This window comes from Moschus berezovskii, chromosome 3, assembly GCF_049115385.1.
Source record: "Moschus berezovskii isolate FMDL1 chromosome 3, NW_MosBer_1.0, whole genome shotgun sequence".
In the NCBI taxonomy this organism is placed as follows: Eukaryota; Metazoa; Chordata; class Mammalia; order Artiodactyla; family Moschidae; genus Moschus; species Moschus berezovskii.
This window is the reverse complement of record NC_142462.1, coordinates 84,416,626-84,432,455: the sequence shown is the minus strand read 5'-3', so window position 1 is coordinate 84,432,455 and position 15,830 is coordinate 84,416,626. Positions and strand designations below refer to the sequence as shown.

General features: G+C 49.3%; 1 protein-coding gene across 11 annotated transcripts in view; it reads right to left on the bottom strand.

The window, feature by feature from the left end:
- TNS3 (tensin 3) overlaps positions 1 to 15,830 on the bottom strand; it is a 223,622-nt gene that overhangs the window by 16,168 nt on the left and 191,624 nt on the right. For 10 of the 11 annotated variants that reach the window (XM_055421063.2, XM_055421067.2, XM_055421065.2 and 7 more), the window contains 3 exons: positions 6,823 to 6,994; positions 4,826 to 5,427; positions 3,631 to 3,717 (listed from right to left, as the gene is read on the bottom strand). In XM_055421063.2, coding sequence (XP_055277038.1) covers positions 3,631 to 3,717; positions 4,826 to 5,427; positions 6,823 to 6,994 — 861 coding nt within the window. The remainder of the gene's footprint in view (positions 1 to 3,630; positions 3,718 to 4,825; positions 5,428 to 6,822; positions 6,995 to 15,830) is intronic. The other variant, XM_055421060.2, reaches the window with a different exon arrangement.

Here is a 15,830-nt window from a genome sequence, read left to right as displayed (position 1 = left end):
CATCACAGTGTCCTCAAGTTGACATGGCCCAGACACCACTGAGAATTTTCTCCAGTAACCAGAACACCTCTCAAGATTTCTTTTATACATTTTACGAAAAGAAAACTAGGGATTTAAACTGTAAAACACTACACAATTATAGCCATGGAAACGCCGCCTTTCTCTAGAGCCCAGGGCCCTGTCTGGAGTAGAGTGGGCCGGACATTAACCCGGGAGTGGCTGGAAGCACGGTCATCAACAGGAAATAACCCCAGAGAGCCCCCTGTTCCAGGCCCTGTGTGAACCCTGACTCCAGCCCCACCCCTACACTTGCTTGGCTGCAGACAAAACAGCCAGTTTCTTCTACAACTTCTTCCATGCACTGCCCCAGGTCGTGGCAGGACACGCCCCAAGCACGAGCTTACGCGCATGGTGGGGAAGAAGCAGAGGAAAGCACACGCTCTCTAAGGGGAGGGGGTCTGGTGTGACCCCAGGGGTGCAAGCCTGACACGTGGAGCCACAGCCCACCTGCGGCTCTGATACCCCCCCCAAGATGGGTGGGGAGCAGGCACCAGGGACCCAGGCCCATGCAGCAGGTCTTGTCTCATAGCATGTTTTTTGATTATGGGAGCTGAACATGTTATTTTTTTAAAGTAGAGGAAAGCTCACTTACAGAAGTTGTATTTTTCAATTGTGATAACCTCACCAGAACCTTTTCAGTGATTTTACTGCACTGTGGTACAGAGAAGTGCCCCAGCCTCGTGGGCAGCAGACCTCTGGGTGGCAGAGAGAAGGCTGGCTCCTCTCCGGCCCATTCTCCCCCCTCCACCCATCACCAGGCCACAAGAGAGCCTGAGGGCCATGCTGCACTCATTGCTTCTGAAACAGAAATGAACCCTTGCTGAGGTTGTGAGAACGAGCTAGTGTACCTCCAAGGGCAAGGCCAGGACTGCCAAGTGTCTGGTACAGTCACACTTAATTTCTACTTTAGGCTTTCCCTGGTGGTACAGTGGATACGAATCCGCCTGCCAATGCAGGGGACGTGGGTTCAATCCCTGGTCTGCGAAGTTTCCACATGCCGCGCTCGGAGCAACTAAGCCCGTGAACCCCAACTACTGAGCACAAGTGCTGCAAGTACTGAAGCCCGAGCACCCAGAGCCTGTACTCCGCAACAAGAGAAGCCACCACAATGAGAAGCCCATGCACCACCGCAATGACAAGTAGCCCTGGCTCGCTGTAACTAGAGAAAGCCTACATAAAGCAACAAAGACCCAGCGCAGCCAAAAATAAATAAATTAAAAAATATTTTTCTACTTTACTTTGGGGCCCCTTTTCTCCTGAGGTTTTTATGTTCACCTTTAAAAAAAAACTCCCAAGGAAATAACCTTTCCATAGTAATATGTGGACAGTTGTGTCCCAAAACAGGCAACAGATTTTCTCCCCCTCCTGCATCTCCCTGAAATTTCATCACAGTTTTTCCAGAAAATGGTACATCCCAGCAGTTACAACAAAACCCACAAGAGGCTTTCTTCCACTTGGAGAAGTTGGTACACCCACCAGAGCATTCATCTGTCTAGGTGTTGTCTGCACAAAACATCCAGAAAATAGAAGAGGTGCCACTTTTGGAGTTCAACTGGAAAAATCAACGTCCCATGTACATATTAGCTATTTTGAGATGGGGTCCACCCCAAAGAAATATTTTTAAATGTGCTTCCTTGGTGGCTCAGAGGTTAAAGCGTCTGCCTCCAATGCGGGAGAGACCCGGGTTCGATCCCTGGGTCGGGAAGATCCCCTGGAGAAGGAAACGGTAACCCACTCCAGTATTCTTGCCTGGAGAATCCCATGGATGGAGAAGCCTGGTAGGCTACAGGCCACAGGGTCGCATAGAGTCGGATACGACTGAGCGACGGAACAGAACGGAACGGAAGGTGGCTTAGACAGTAAAGAATCCACCTTCAGTGCAGGAGACCTGGGTTGGATCTCTGGGTTGGGAAGATCCCCTGGAGGAGGGCATGGCAACCCACTCCAGTATTCTTGCCTGGAGAATCCCATGGACAGAGGAGTTTGGCGGACTACAGTCCATGGGGTCACAAAGAGTCAGACACAACTGAGCAACTAAGCACAGCAAGATTAGTCAAATGACAATAACTCCTACTGCCTAGCAGATGCCAACAAGGGAGGTTCCCTCCACCCAGCACCCTATGAGGCATGTTGTGCCATCCCTGTCCTGCAAGACCCGCAGGGCGCACTCCAACCAAGCCTGCCTCTTCATTCAGAGAAGGAGACAGTCCAGCCCAGCCTTCACCCTGGTCTGGAAGACTGAGCCGCTGGAGTAGGATGGTCTGTTTAGAATACTCTAGAACAAGGTCCTCAACAAGCACCTCTCAGGGTCTGTCAGGCTGGCGGAGGCACTGAGCACTAGAGCTAAGGACCACAGTCACAGGGGTTCTTGCAACCAGAGCAGGGAGGGGACGGGGACGGAGCATCTGGCCACACCAGAGCCTGAAACGTGGTGAGGGCGCACAACACAAAGGCCGATTCAGGGAGCAGAAGCCTCTCGGGGCCAAGAGGGCTCCCCCCGCATGACATGACAATGGGTCCATTGAGCTCATGGGAAGAAAGGCACATTCTTACCATTTTTATTATCTGCCTAATTGAGTATAAGAATTTCTATGAAAAAGCTGGACAGCACTCTTTTCCAGGCATTTAACTATTCACATCCAGGCATTTCTGAGACATTTTCCAGGAGAGCAGTTCTTAGTTTCTTCCCCAAGTTGAGATCCCAGCACAGTGCGGCGGTTCACCACGCATTTAGCACGCCTGGCCGCTGGAACACCTGCCATCCCCTTTCTCAGTCCAGCACCCCAGCCACCAACCCCGGGGAACCTCCTTCCTGGGCATCCTGACCAGCGTCTGCCAGCCCTCCAGCCAGTTACATGTCATCCTCTCCGAGAGAGGCCTGGGAGTGATGAGCCCACAGGCAGATGTGTCATCACCTCCAGGGAGGGCAATAGCACCTTGCAGGGACCTCAAAAATTTCTGCTGAAGGAGTGCTGTTTGCCTAAGGGCCTCTCCCAGAGGGACCATCACCAATGGCATGCCAGCTTCCTTCTGGGACATCTCTTACATTCATGTTCTAGTAAAAAGTGACATGCAACTTAGCTGCTCAACAGTATTAACAATTTCTCATACTTGCCAGCTGTCTTAAGACTGAACTGCACACCCAGAGTCACTGTGCTGTTTGTGTGAGAACTGGACTAAAACTGCCAACAGTCTGTCCTTCCGATGTGACACAGGCAGGTATGCCCATAAATAGTATTAGAAAGATACTTCTTCCCCCTGACTTCCCCCTGAGGCTGGGACCCATGACATCTCATCACAATCTACAGCAATCACAGGCAACACCGGTTAGACCTTGGCTAGTGGAAGCCACTAGAAGTTACAGCCCAATACTGGAATGATCATGGCTGGTGCCCTTCCTTGCTGGCTCCCTCCTTAGGGATAAGGTTTTCCAATAAAAACTTAAAGGTCGTAGCCTTTCCCCCTGAGGTGGGTAATGAAGTGCAGGCCTTGCTCTAACTCATCCATCCCCAGGTGATGCATCCCCGACGCTCCCACCCCAGACACAAGGTCCTCATCCAGCCCACGCACCTTGCTCTCTGGAGATGTCTGCCTTGTACCAGAACTTGGATGTGTCCTGAACAAAGTTAACAGACACGTGCTTATCACCTGAATTATCTGCAAAACAAAATTTAAAAACAGTAACTGTGAAGGGTGTTTTTTTGTTGCAACCTCTCACCTCAAAGGAACCTAGAAGCTCAAATTCCCACCCCAGGTGAGAGCACTCTATTTAACTACAGGGGAGAAGCCTGACACGGAGCAGGGAGTGGCTGTTTGAAAACAGAAAACACAAAGCCAGCAGGAAGCCTCCAAGATCGGGACCCCCATTTCACCCACATGTAGTTAGAAAGACAGGAAGCATGCAGAGCAAGGCTGATGTCCCTTACTCCTATCAGTGTCTAATTCTTTCTTCTACACTTGAAACATTAGATAATTAAATTTCAAATGTATTCATGTAATTTTTTTTTTAATTACTATTACAGAACACTGACTCCAAGTGAAAGGGAAAAAAAATAGAACCACCATGGATGTCGGTATTTTCCGCTGTTGAACAAAATCTAATGTGAATAAATGCAGAAGTGTGTGCATGCTCAGTCATGTCTGACTCTGCAACTCTATGGACAACAGTCCACCACGTTCCTCTGTCCATGGGACTCTCCAGGCAAGAATACTGGAGCAGGTTGCCATTTCCTCCTCCAGGGAATCTCTGACTCAGGGATCAAACCCACGTCTCATGTCGCCTGCACTGGGAAGAGGGTTCTTTACCACAAGGGCCACGTGGCAAGCCCAGGTGAATTAAGAGGCAGCTCTAGATTGGTATTTTCCTTTGGGCTAGGCTGAGATTCCCTGGTGGCTCAATCAGTAAAGAATCCGCCTACAATGTGGGACATGTGAGTTTGATCCCTGGGTTGGGAAGATCCCCTGGAGGAAGGCATGGCAACCCACACCAGTATTTTTGCCTGGAGAATTCCATGGACAGAGGAACCTGGCGGGCTACAGTCCATGGGGTCACAGAATTGGATACGACTGAGTAACTAACTTTATGTTTATTGCAGTGAGACGGAAAAGCCCCCTTAAAGGCTATGGATTATTCTCTCAAGGCACTCAGCCCAGTAACAGCACTGGTACTCACTGGGCAGGTCAAGCCATAACCCCAGGGTGCTTCTCCGTCTGAGTGCAGGCTTGAGCACAAGGATGGGCCCCCTACCCATGGAGACGCACCTACCTGGGGAAGGTGCTGCCCCCTCGGCAGCCTTGGAAAAGTCCGGGATGATGTTTGGAAAAGGGATGCTCATGGTACTCCCACTGTGAGGACTGGAGAAGCCGCTGGAGGATGGTGAGACAGAGCCAAAAGACCGATCTCCCTCCGAGGTCCGCTTCTTCTCGGGAAGGGGCGGCTGCCCGGGCAGAGCCAGTCCCGGGCCCTGCAGGACCGGGCTGTGGTGGCCGCTGTGTCCAGGCGCCACCGTGAGAAAGCTGTGGGACAGGAAGCTGTTGTCGGCAGCCTCAGCTGCTGTCAGTGGGTTGCCAGGGGCCTGGGCTGCTCCGTGGGAATTGGCCAGCAAGGCCCCGGGGTCCTCCCCGGCGGGGAGCCCACCTCCCGCCATGGGGGCAGTGCTGAAGCTCAGGAAGGCCTGGCTGCTCGGGGGACCCAGCGCTTCCGGCGGCTCCGCCAGGGACAGCTCGGGGCCGTGGAAGGATGTCTGGAGGTCGGCAGGCGGGAAGTGGGGCCGCGCGGGGCCGTCCTTGCCAGGCCGGCTGCCCCCCAGGAGGGTCAGCGTGGACTTGGGGCTGGTCTCCACCCACTGGTGATCGGCTGAGGAAGGGCTGTTCAAAAGACAAACGGCGAGACAATGACATATCCAGAGAGAATTGACATTGGTTAGTTAGGGGAATTAGTCTAATTAGCCTGGGAATTAGCATCGGTTCCCACGTGACGGGGGCGAAAGGTGGGTTACTGAGGTTCCCCTTGCAGCAGCGTGGGGCTCCCCAAATATCAGAACTCAGGCCCTGCTTCTCCCGCCTCCCACCTGACCATTCACCCCAGATGCTCAGTCCACAACCTCGGGGAGGGGAGGCAGCCCTCCTGCCTCTACAGCCTGCGTGCCTCTTCCTTCCCACTCTGACCTGACAAAGTCCCCTCTTCTCTTCAGTTCAAGCTGAAGCTCCACTGCGTCCTGACTTTAAAGCCCTCCCTGCCCGTGTCCATGTGAGCACAGGGATTAGCAGTGTCCTTCCTCTGGTCCCACCACACAGGCACCAACCATGCATCTGCTTAAACCCCCTCCCCCTGGTTTCCTCTTCCCCATGCCCAACATCAGTCCTCACACGGTCGATTTTCAATAAGTGCTTGCAGGACCACCGGCTAATTAAGGATACCAGTAAGAACACAAGAGATTACCATATCAGAAATGGGAAATTCCAACAGTAAGAATACTGGAGGAGGTTCAAGAAGGAGGGGACATAGGTATATCCATGGCTTATTCATGTTGATGTTTGGCAGAACAACACAATATTGTAAAGCAATTATCCTTCAATTAAAAATGAATAAATTAGAAAAAAAACATTGAAAGCTATATTTAGAAATATAGAAAGACAAGTACGTATATGTCACTAGCAAACACATATTTGCTGTGTGTGTAATGTTAAGTCCTAATACACAACATGCCCCTTTTTGTAGAGAAATGAGGTGGGATTCAGGATGGTAACTGCAGAGCAATGTGCCCACAAATAAAACACTAAGAAATGATTCCTATACTGAGCGTGTGAATTTGTACAAGGGCAGTCCTTTGTGAAGCAGAAATAGAACATTTCTCTTTGTCCGTGCCCCGCTACACCCCAGGCTTTCCCAAACACTAGCACAAATTCCTTTTTTTCCCCCAAGAGCAGTGCAACCTGCCTGACCTCCCCACCCACAACCTGCAGCCCTGGGCACTGCACCCCCTTTTCCAGCCTCAGCTCAGACAGTGCCTTCACAGTCCTTAACTGGCTGCTGTGCCCAGACTCTAAGAGCAGTGTGTTCCTTGAGCATCCTACCTGCTAAAAGTAAAGGCAGAAACAGGAGTTTTTATTTTGACTGCACTTTCGAAGAGCGATGGCTGTCAGTGCGCAAGGCGGCCCGGTGTCGTGTGGAGGATGAGACCCCTGCCCCCCACTTCCCTCTGTGGTGTTCAGGTTGGGGTCTGTAAGAGCAGCCTGTGTTTGGTTCACTGGCCACCTTACCTCCCTCTCCGCTGGCTGGGGCTGTTCCCGGAAATGGTGCAGGAGGACGTGAATGCCCGCTGGAAGGAGGGCGCCGTGGGCATGTCGGCCCGGAGCATCGTGGGTTTGGGTCCAACCGGGCTCTCTGACATCCCCACAGAATGACTGAGAATCTCAGGGCAGCCTCGGGGTTCTGGAGCAAGGAAACATGAGCAGACTGTAAGCAGCAGTGCCACTTGCAAAGCTTTCTGCTGCAGAAGGAGGTGACCCAACTCCACCAAATGCAGCCTCCTCTTTCCCAGGACATTTCCAAAGGAGAAATAGCTGGCCGGTCCCTGGAGCTGTCAACACATACTCATGAGTATCATCAGTGATTAAGCTGAGGACCAGTTTACTGATACACTTACCACCCCAAAGAGATAAACTATTTCTCACTCTACAAACAGCAAGGTCTCCATGCAAACCAAAGAAAGTGCAGACCAGCGGCTGTGGGGTGGGTGCACAACCGATGAGCCGTGTGCTTTCGGCAAACACTTCCCTCCACTAGTAAAGCCCTGCCTGCAGTGTCTTCACCCCCAGGAGGTGCAGAGACTACCTGGCCTGACTCCTGTCAAAGGGGGATGAGAAGCCGAACACCAGGAAATCCTGGCTGACACCCACAAACCCCAGGCAACTTCACATGTTCCGCTGACCAGATGTCTACCCTGCTTACAGTCTATCATCGCGACTATTTCTGGGTATTTTTTAAAATATGCAAAAGATTTTTAAAAACTAATTTTTGAGAACTAGAACTGGACACGGAACAACAGACTGGTTCCAAATAGGAAAAGGAGTACATCAGCAGCTTTGTATATTGTTACCCTGCTTATTTAACTTCAATGCAGAGTACATCATGAGGAACGCTGGGCTGGAAGAAGCACAAGCTGGAATCAAGATTGCCGGGAGAAATCTCAATAACCTCAGATATGCAGATGACACCACCCCTATGGCAGAAAGTGAGGAGGAACTAAAAAGCCTCTTGATGAAAGTGAAAGAGGAGAGTGAAAAAGTTGACTTAAAGCTCAACATTCAGAAAACTAAGATCATGGCATCTGGTCCCATCACTTCATGGCAAATAGATGGGGAAACAGTGGAAACAGTGTCAGACTTTTATTTTGGGGGGCTCTAAAATCACTGCAGATGGTGACTGCAGCCATGAAATTAAAAGACGCTTATTCCTTGGAAGGAAAGTTATGACCAATCTAGATAGCATATTAAAAAGCAGAGACATTACTTTGCCAACAAAGGTTCGTCTAGTCAAGGCTATGGTTTTTCCAGTGGTCATGTATGGATGTGAGAGTTGGACTGTGAAGAAAGCTGATCGCCGAAGAATTGATGCTTTTGAACTGTGGTGCTGGAGAAGACTCTTGAGAGTCCCTTGGACTGCAAGGAGATCCAACCAGTCCATTCTAAAGGAGATCAATCCTGGGTGTTCATTGGAAGGACTGATGCTGAAGCTGAAACTCCAATACTTTGGCCACCTCATGTGACGAGTTGACTCACTGGAAAATCTCTGACGTTGGGAGGGATTGGGGGCGGGAGGAGAAGAGGACGACAGAGAATGAGATGGCTGGATGGCATCACCAACTCGATGGACATGAGTGTGAGTGAACTCCGGGAGTTGGTGATGGACAGGGAGGCCTGGAGTGCTGTGATTCATGGGGTCACAAAGAGTCAGACACGACTGAGTGACTGAACTGAACTGAAACTTTTGATTACAGAATAGTCGAGTGCTACTGTTCTACTGGTACAAAATACACGTAAGCCGCTGGATGGACACTGCCTCCTGCACCCAGCTGCAAATGCTCCAGGATCACTCAGAGCTGAGTGTGCTAAGGTCAGTGTCACACACAGGGCTAGTGTGTCTCCTGCTATGACTCACCTATAATTCCTAGAGCAGATGCAGTCATCCTATTTATGCTGTTTAGCTGCCCCTCATGCCAGCACAACATCCTACAGCAAATGTTCTAAAATAAATGTTTGTTGATTTAACCAAGAGGATGGTCTCCAAAGTTCATCCTTCAATATTTTTGATTGAAGTGGGACAGAAAAGCAAAGATGCATGGTGTTTCAGATTTTCCTCTGCTCCCACACTTCTCTTCCTGATGACAAAATTACATCTTCAGATACATCAGCCTGTGTTCATTTTCTACTTCAGAAATGTATTTGCTGAGCACCAGCTAGCTCTTAGCACTCAAATCAGCACTGCATCAGGGAGCATGGGAATTGCAGCCTGTGAGCTCCAGAAAGACCTGCAGGAGGAAATGTTTCTACCTAGACAGAGTTTGATGTCTGGAGGAAGTGGTATCTGACACTATCTTGGAAGGCTGGTGAGATTCTGACAGATCAAAAGGTATGTACATAACAGTGCACTGGGCACCATCCATGGGCTCCATGCTCACAGGGTAATAGGAGCCTCCACTGTTAACTCCTGGCCCCTCCACTGAACTGGCAGCTGGCGGGAGCTTCAGGTCAGTCATGCTATGAATGAGTTAGCAGAGGTGCAGAGGGAAAAGCACAAGGCAGGAGAAAGGATTCAGATATGGATCAGGAGACTGGCGAGAAGTGAGAGGACGCTGTGCCCATCAGCCCTACAGTCCCACGTCAAGGAGCAGCACAGATCCAGCATGTCAAGGATCAGAAAAATGGTTTTGGACTTCCCTGGTGGTCCAGTGGTTAAGAATCCACCTGCCAAGGCAGGGGACATGGATTCGATCCCTGGTCCAGGAAGATTCCGCAGGCCGTTGGGGAGCCAAGCCTGTGTGCTACAATTACTAAGTTCACATGCCCTAGAGCTAAAGTGCTACGACTAGAGAGTAGCCCCCACCTGCTGCAAACAGAGAAAGCCCACATGCAGCAGTGAAGACTCAGCTGAGTCAAAAACAAAAAATTTTTAAAAAGAAAAGAAAAATGGTTTATCCATTAAGTCTAGCACATCTGCTTCAGGGTTGCTTGAGTATGTCACGGGCCATGAGCGAATGGCACAAGCATACACACAGTACCCATGACAGGGTCAGTTCCTCTGCTACCAAGGTTGCTCTCGGGTGTCCCCATGCAGTGACGGGGGCTGCGTGTCAGCGAGTCCAGGGGCCATAGGAACCCCAGCTACCTCAGGAAGCCTACCCCACTCTCATGCGGTGCACAGGAGTCCCACCAAAGGAGAGGAAGCCAAAGGAAAATGAGATCCCACTCCGCTGTTACCACGCTACCTGTTCCAGAAAACAAGCACACTGCTTCCCAGCAAAGTGACTTTGTTCCTAACTCAGCTAAAGCCAGCTCTGGGGCACGTGGCGGGGGGTTTGGTTCCTTCTGCTCAGATCAGCCCCTGCCAGGGCAACAGGATTTAACCCCTAAGGGGGCGGCCCAGCACCTCAGAGTGGAAGTCTCGGCTTCCTGGTCCCTCCGTGTGCTCAGAGATGCAAAGGGTACTACGAGTGGGGCCTCGTGGGAGGTAAGGGCACACCCTTCATCTCCAAGCAGAGGGGCACTGCCCCCGGCCCCACGGGGGATCTAGAGACATAAGAAGAGGGGTCCTACATGGCTGGAGAAGGACCCTGAAATCTGAGTTCAAGTACAGATGGAGTCACCAGTCGCATGAGTCAAGCCTGCAGACCCTTCTGCAGGAATCTGCCTCATTTCTCAAAGTGTGCATGCCCCAAGAGCAGGAAGGACTTGTCCTGACTGGCTTTTGTTCAACTTGCACATTTGCCATTCACAGTTGAATAATATGTGAAATTTCTGAAAGGAGAACCGTCCATGGGCCCTGCTGCTTACTGGGGACTGGGGGTCAGGGCTCTATCCTCTCAGCTCTGGACCCAGAAGGAGGCTCAGGGGTGCAGTGACAGCCATGGGAGCAGATGAGAGTTTCGAGATGAGGGCAGAGAAGCAGGCATTAGTCCCGGCTGCCTTTTCTCCACTCTGGACACCACGGACAGCATGTCCGTTTGTCCTAAACCAACTATATAAGGGGCTCCGGGACAGTGAGACTTCCACAGCTGCCATTAGGGTGTGTCCACAGTTGCGGGGGAACGAAGGCCTACACGGACACTGCTGGACACCCCCTGCATGTCGGAGCTCTGGTACCCAAGTCGATCTGGGCTCTTTTAGGTCATCCTCCTGGCAAAGTCGCAGGTCTGTTCCTCCTCACCACATTCCCGCATTTTCTCTTCCCTACTGACACCCAAAGGAGCCCACGTAATGCCTTCAGTGTTTGGAAATCAACCCCCTCACTTCCTGGTTTTCTCTGAGCAGATGGTCCTGGGCTGAGGGCTGAGAGAGGGCGCCTGCCTCTCCCTCTGGGCTCCCGGGATGTCCGGTGTCCTCTCCCCTCGGCTTCTCCTTCCTGCACTTCCTTTACCCAGAACAGGGTGACAGAGGGTCACAGGCTCTTTCCCAAAAGGTCTATTTTTATGCTCTCACTCGGGCTACTGCAGGAGGTTCTATGGGAAGCTGGGGAACATCTGCTCTCTGCTCACCACTATTTACATCACATGGTGTAAGTTAACAAGGAGAAAGGGAACCTGTGCTGCTCTTAGCTCCCTGTCCTCCAGAGCCTGGTGCAGCCTGCCCCAGAGGCTGAGGCCTTCACAGGAGGGAATGGCCAGGCAATGAAAGGTATAGAGGGGCCCAAACAGCAAGGTTCATCCCCGTACGACTGTTCTCTTGGATGCAGGTACCACTCCTGACTAATGCATGTGACATTACAGAAAAGAAAATCATCATTTCCTGTCTTCCCAGTTACATAAAAAAATAAAAATCATAAAATGTATAAAAAATTAGTCACTCACATATTACTTAGTCCTAATAAGTACAAATTGCCATTAAATCTTTTATATGAACTTTAATACCTGTCTTTCATATCTATAATCTATCTCCATCCCCCCGTCTCTTCTTCCTGGGATGATATAGTTAATCAGGAAGTTCCCTTCCCTAACATTTGAGAGTTCTGCAAAATGAAACATTAACAAATTTTTCTTTTCTTTCACTCTACTTATGGGTTTGAAACTGGGGCTGCCAGGGAAGGAGAGCAGAGACCCCCAAATTCTAGTTTGGGTTCTGCCATGAGTCATAGGCTACTGAATATACTCTCAACCTCTGGGACCTCAGGTTCTTCATCCACAGAATCCCATCAATTAGGATCAAAGAGGATGATTTCTAGGGTCTCTTTAGCTCTAGATTTACTTCTCCATTGTTTCTTTTCCTTCTGCTTCTGTTTCCCTCTGTAAATTGGTGGTTTCCAATCTTTGGTGATTTACTCAGTCCCAGGTGGCTCAGTGATAAAGAACCTGCCTGCCAATACAGGAGACACAAGAGACATGGGTTCAGTCCCTGGGTTGGGAAGATCCCTTGGAGGAGGAAATGGTAACCCACTCCAGTATTCTTGCCTGGAGAATTCTATGGACTGGTGAGCTACAGTCTATGGGGTCACAAAGAGTGGGACACAACTAAGCATACATGCCCTTTTTCATGTTTCAAGTCTCAGCTCTTGATTTTTGCTTTATGGTTACCAGAAGGTTTACAGAAAACATTTCATAGGTAAAATAGTCCTTTTTCTGTTGTCTGGCTCTAAACTTAAAATATTATTTTTAAATGCAAGATTATATGGGAAGTTCAATAGTAGTAACTTTTAAAGGGAGCCCTTATCTTGTAGTTTTTCTTTTACATTTGTCTATAAACAACAGACCATTTAACCAGTCTTCCTGAGAGCAAGAGAAAGATGAGCAGACAACCAGATATAATGACAATCAGAGAAAAACCCCAGAAGACTAAAAACACAATGCTGCATAGAAGGTCTTTCTTTTTTTGTCAAAAATCAAAGTCTTGCATCTCTAGCCTCATAAATTCTCTACAAACACAGAAGGAAGTGATCAACAGCTCCCACATGGATAAACACATACTTTCTAGATCTTGAGTTTTTTTTTCTTTTGTAAATCTTTATGTCAGAATCACATCATATGAATGTGTTCTATGGGTTAAGGTCACCATTTCCAGTAAGTACTAGGAGTGCTCGCCCAAGAATGAAATGTCTTTCTTCTAGAAGCATCAACATTCTCATGCTTCCAACAGAGCTGAAGTGCCCCAACCACCACTGCAGTCAGGGCCCCTGTCTGTTAACAGATGGGAGAGCTTTCCACGAAGATCTCATCCAAACTGGAATTATTCCCACAGTTTTCCTTCTACTCAATAACACAGAAGAATCAGAAAATGCAGAAAAAACAGCTCATTACAATCGGGATCTTGTTTCTTCTTATTCTTTGAAGATGTCTTGTTTCTATTCAGAGGTTTTGAGTTAAACATGCTAGAAAGAAAACACATTTGCCACTATTTCATTGGTGCTGTGCAGGGAATTCTAATGTGGCAATGCTGGAAACTGTTTTTGCTTCACAATGAGTCTTTCCAAGCAGTTTCTACTCTGATGATGCACTAAGTGAGGCCAGTTTCTAAAGTGACTAACTAGGACTCTTAGCAACCTGCAAAGAATGAGCATCTTTCAAAAACAGGCTTTGGAGTAAGCTCTCAGGAAAACAAACTCCCTCCTTCCTGCTAGACTTTAACAGCACTGGGGCTGGAGATCCTGGGAATACCAGAGACCCCCACTCCCAGAGCCCGAGGACGAGGGAGTTTCCACAAGAACTGAGAAATGAGGAATGAGGCTTCACGACACCAAACCTGAGGCCAGAACTGTGACTCACTTATATTTCCATTAAAAAAAATATTGAGGTGAAACAGACATAACACGGTTTACCAGTTTTAAGTGCGCAGTTTACAGGCGTTAGGTACAACTCACATGTTGTGCCACCGTCACCACTATCCATCTCCAGAACTCTTGTCATCTTGCTAAACTGAAACTCTGTCCCCATTAAACACTACCTCTGCATCCCCTCCTCCCCTGATCCTGGCACCTGCCTTTGTATTTTCTGTCTCTATAAATCTGACTTCTATAAGTACTTCACGTAAGTGGGATCACACAGTATGTGTACTTTTGTGTCTGTCTGTGTCTTAAAGCTGCATCTATGTGGTAGCATGTGTAAGAATTTCCTTTCTTTTCAAGGCTGAATAACATTCCATTGTATGGATGAATCATGATATGTTTATCCTTTGCCCGTGGAGGGACACTTGGGTTGCTCCCACCTTTTGGCTCCTGTGAATAATCACACGTCCTCCTTTCTTGTTCCTTTACTCACGTTTGAGTTGGGACTGGATACTTGCACCAGAAAGCAGCCTCAGTGATACAAGATCCTTGCCTCACAGCTACTTCCAGAGCTTTAAGAATTTACTTGCCAATGCAAGGAACATAGGTTCAATCCCTGGTCTGGGAAAATTCCACATGCTGTGGGGCAACTAAGCCCATGGACCACAGCTACTGAGCCCACGCAACCTAGAGCCCGTGCTCCCCAACAAGAGAAGCCTTCAACAAGGAAGCCCACATGCCAGAACTAGTGAGTAGTCCCCACCAGCCACAACTAGAGAAAGCCAATGGGCAACAACAAAGATCTAGCACAGTCAAAAGTTTAAAGATTAAATAAATAAATAAGATTCTATTTTAAAAAAAAAGAAAAAAGCTACTTCCCATCCAGCAGGAATCCAGGTAGACAAGAATGTTTACGGCAGCTGTCAGGCTATGGGGAGAGATGGCGCCAGAGAGAAGAAAAGAGGCATTGAAACAGGGAAGCTTTCCTTGAGCTGAGCCAAAAAATAAAAAATCCAGAGAAAGTGTTTCCAAGCAGAGGGAGAATCTGTATAACTCATTTGCAGAGGAAGTGGCTGGTGAGAATGACAGAGAGGGGAGTCACCCTAACAAGCCACTAGATTTACCCAGGAACAGGTAAGCTCTCAGCAGAAGGCAGAGATGAGGCCCCATCTATGGTGGTGAAGATGCTGCACCCATGACTCCCTGTTGGGTTAGAAGTCTTAGATTCTCAGAAAAACGGCTTCCTTCCTTCAGGCAGAAGCCCCAGGGGATCTGGCTCTCCACTGGAAACAAGGTGTGACATTCACGCTAAGGTCTTCCCTGGACTCAGTCGGAAAAGAATCTGCCTGCAATGCAAAAGACCTCCAACGCAGGAGACCCAGGTTCTATCCCTGGGTTGGGAAGATCCACTGGAGGAGGAAATGGCAACCCACTCCAATATTCTTGCTTAGGAAATCTCATGAACAGAGGAGCCTGGTGGGCTACAACTTTACCTCTCAGAACCCCTGCGAGACCTGGAGACCCACACTGGTTAAGCCAGTAACTGGGTCCCTAGGCGGCCAATTTCTCCCCAGATTTCAGAAGTCCGAAGTCTGCTGTTTTCCAGAGATTATCACTGCTCAGGGTCTAAAACCAGGACTCTGAATCAGGCAGCCGTATCTTACCTGGTCCTTCTAAACCACCCTGATGACAGACCGAGCGCAGCATCATGAACCCTCATGAGGTCACACCAGCCTGGGCAGAAGTCCTGAGTGAACACAGGTGGCTCACTGCAGTGCCAGGCGCTGCGGCATAATTTAAGTTGGATTTTCACCATGTGAGCAGAAAAAGCAAGCTTGCTTCATAAATTATCAACACACTACCAATAATTATTACCTGTGTGGTACCAAGCAAGTTTGCTTCATAAATTATCAACACACTACCAATAATTATTACCTGTGTGGTACCTAACGGGCTCCCTTGGCCCTCAAAACAAACCCCGGGGGTATGAAGTCCTGGGCAGACCCAGGAAGCTGAGGCCCAGGGCCTGCTCTCACTTACTCCAGGAACGCAGCGTTTCCTCTTTCCGTGGTCCAGAGAAAAGGATGGTGATCTGACAATCCATTTGCCTTGGGTTACATGCACGAGATCATCTCTCATTCCAGGGTGGGCCCCGTGTCTCCCCACAAGGACAAGGGTGTCTCCCAGAGGCAACAGCGCTGAGGAGTGGGTACACAGGGACCAGGGGGTCTCCATGGTCTGGTGAAATCAGGTCCGTGCTGCCCCTGACTGTGCAGGAATGTGAACTGATGGTGCCCCT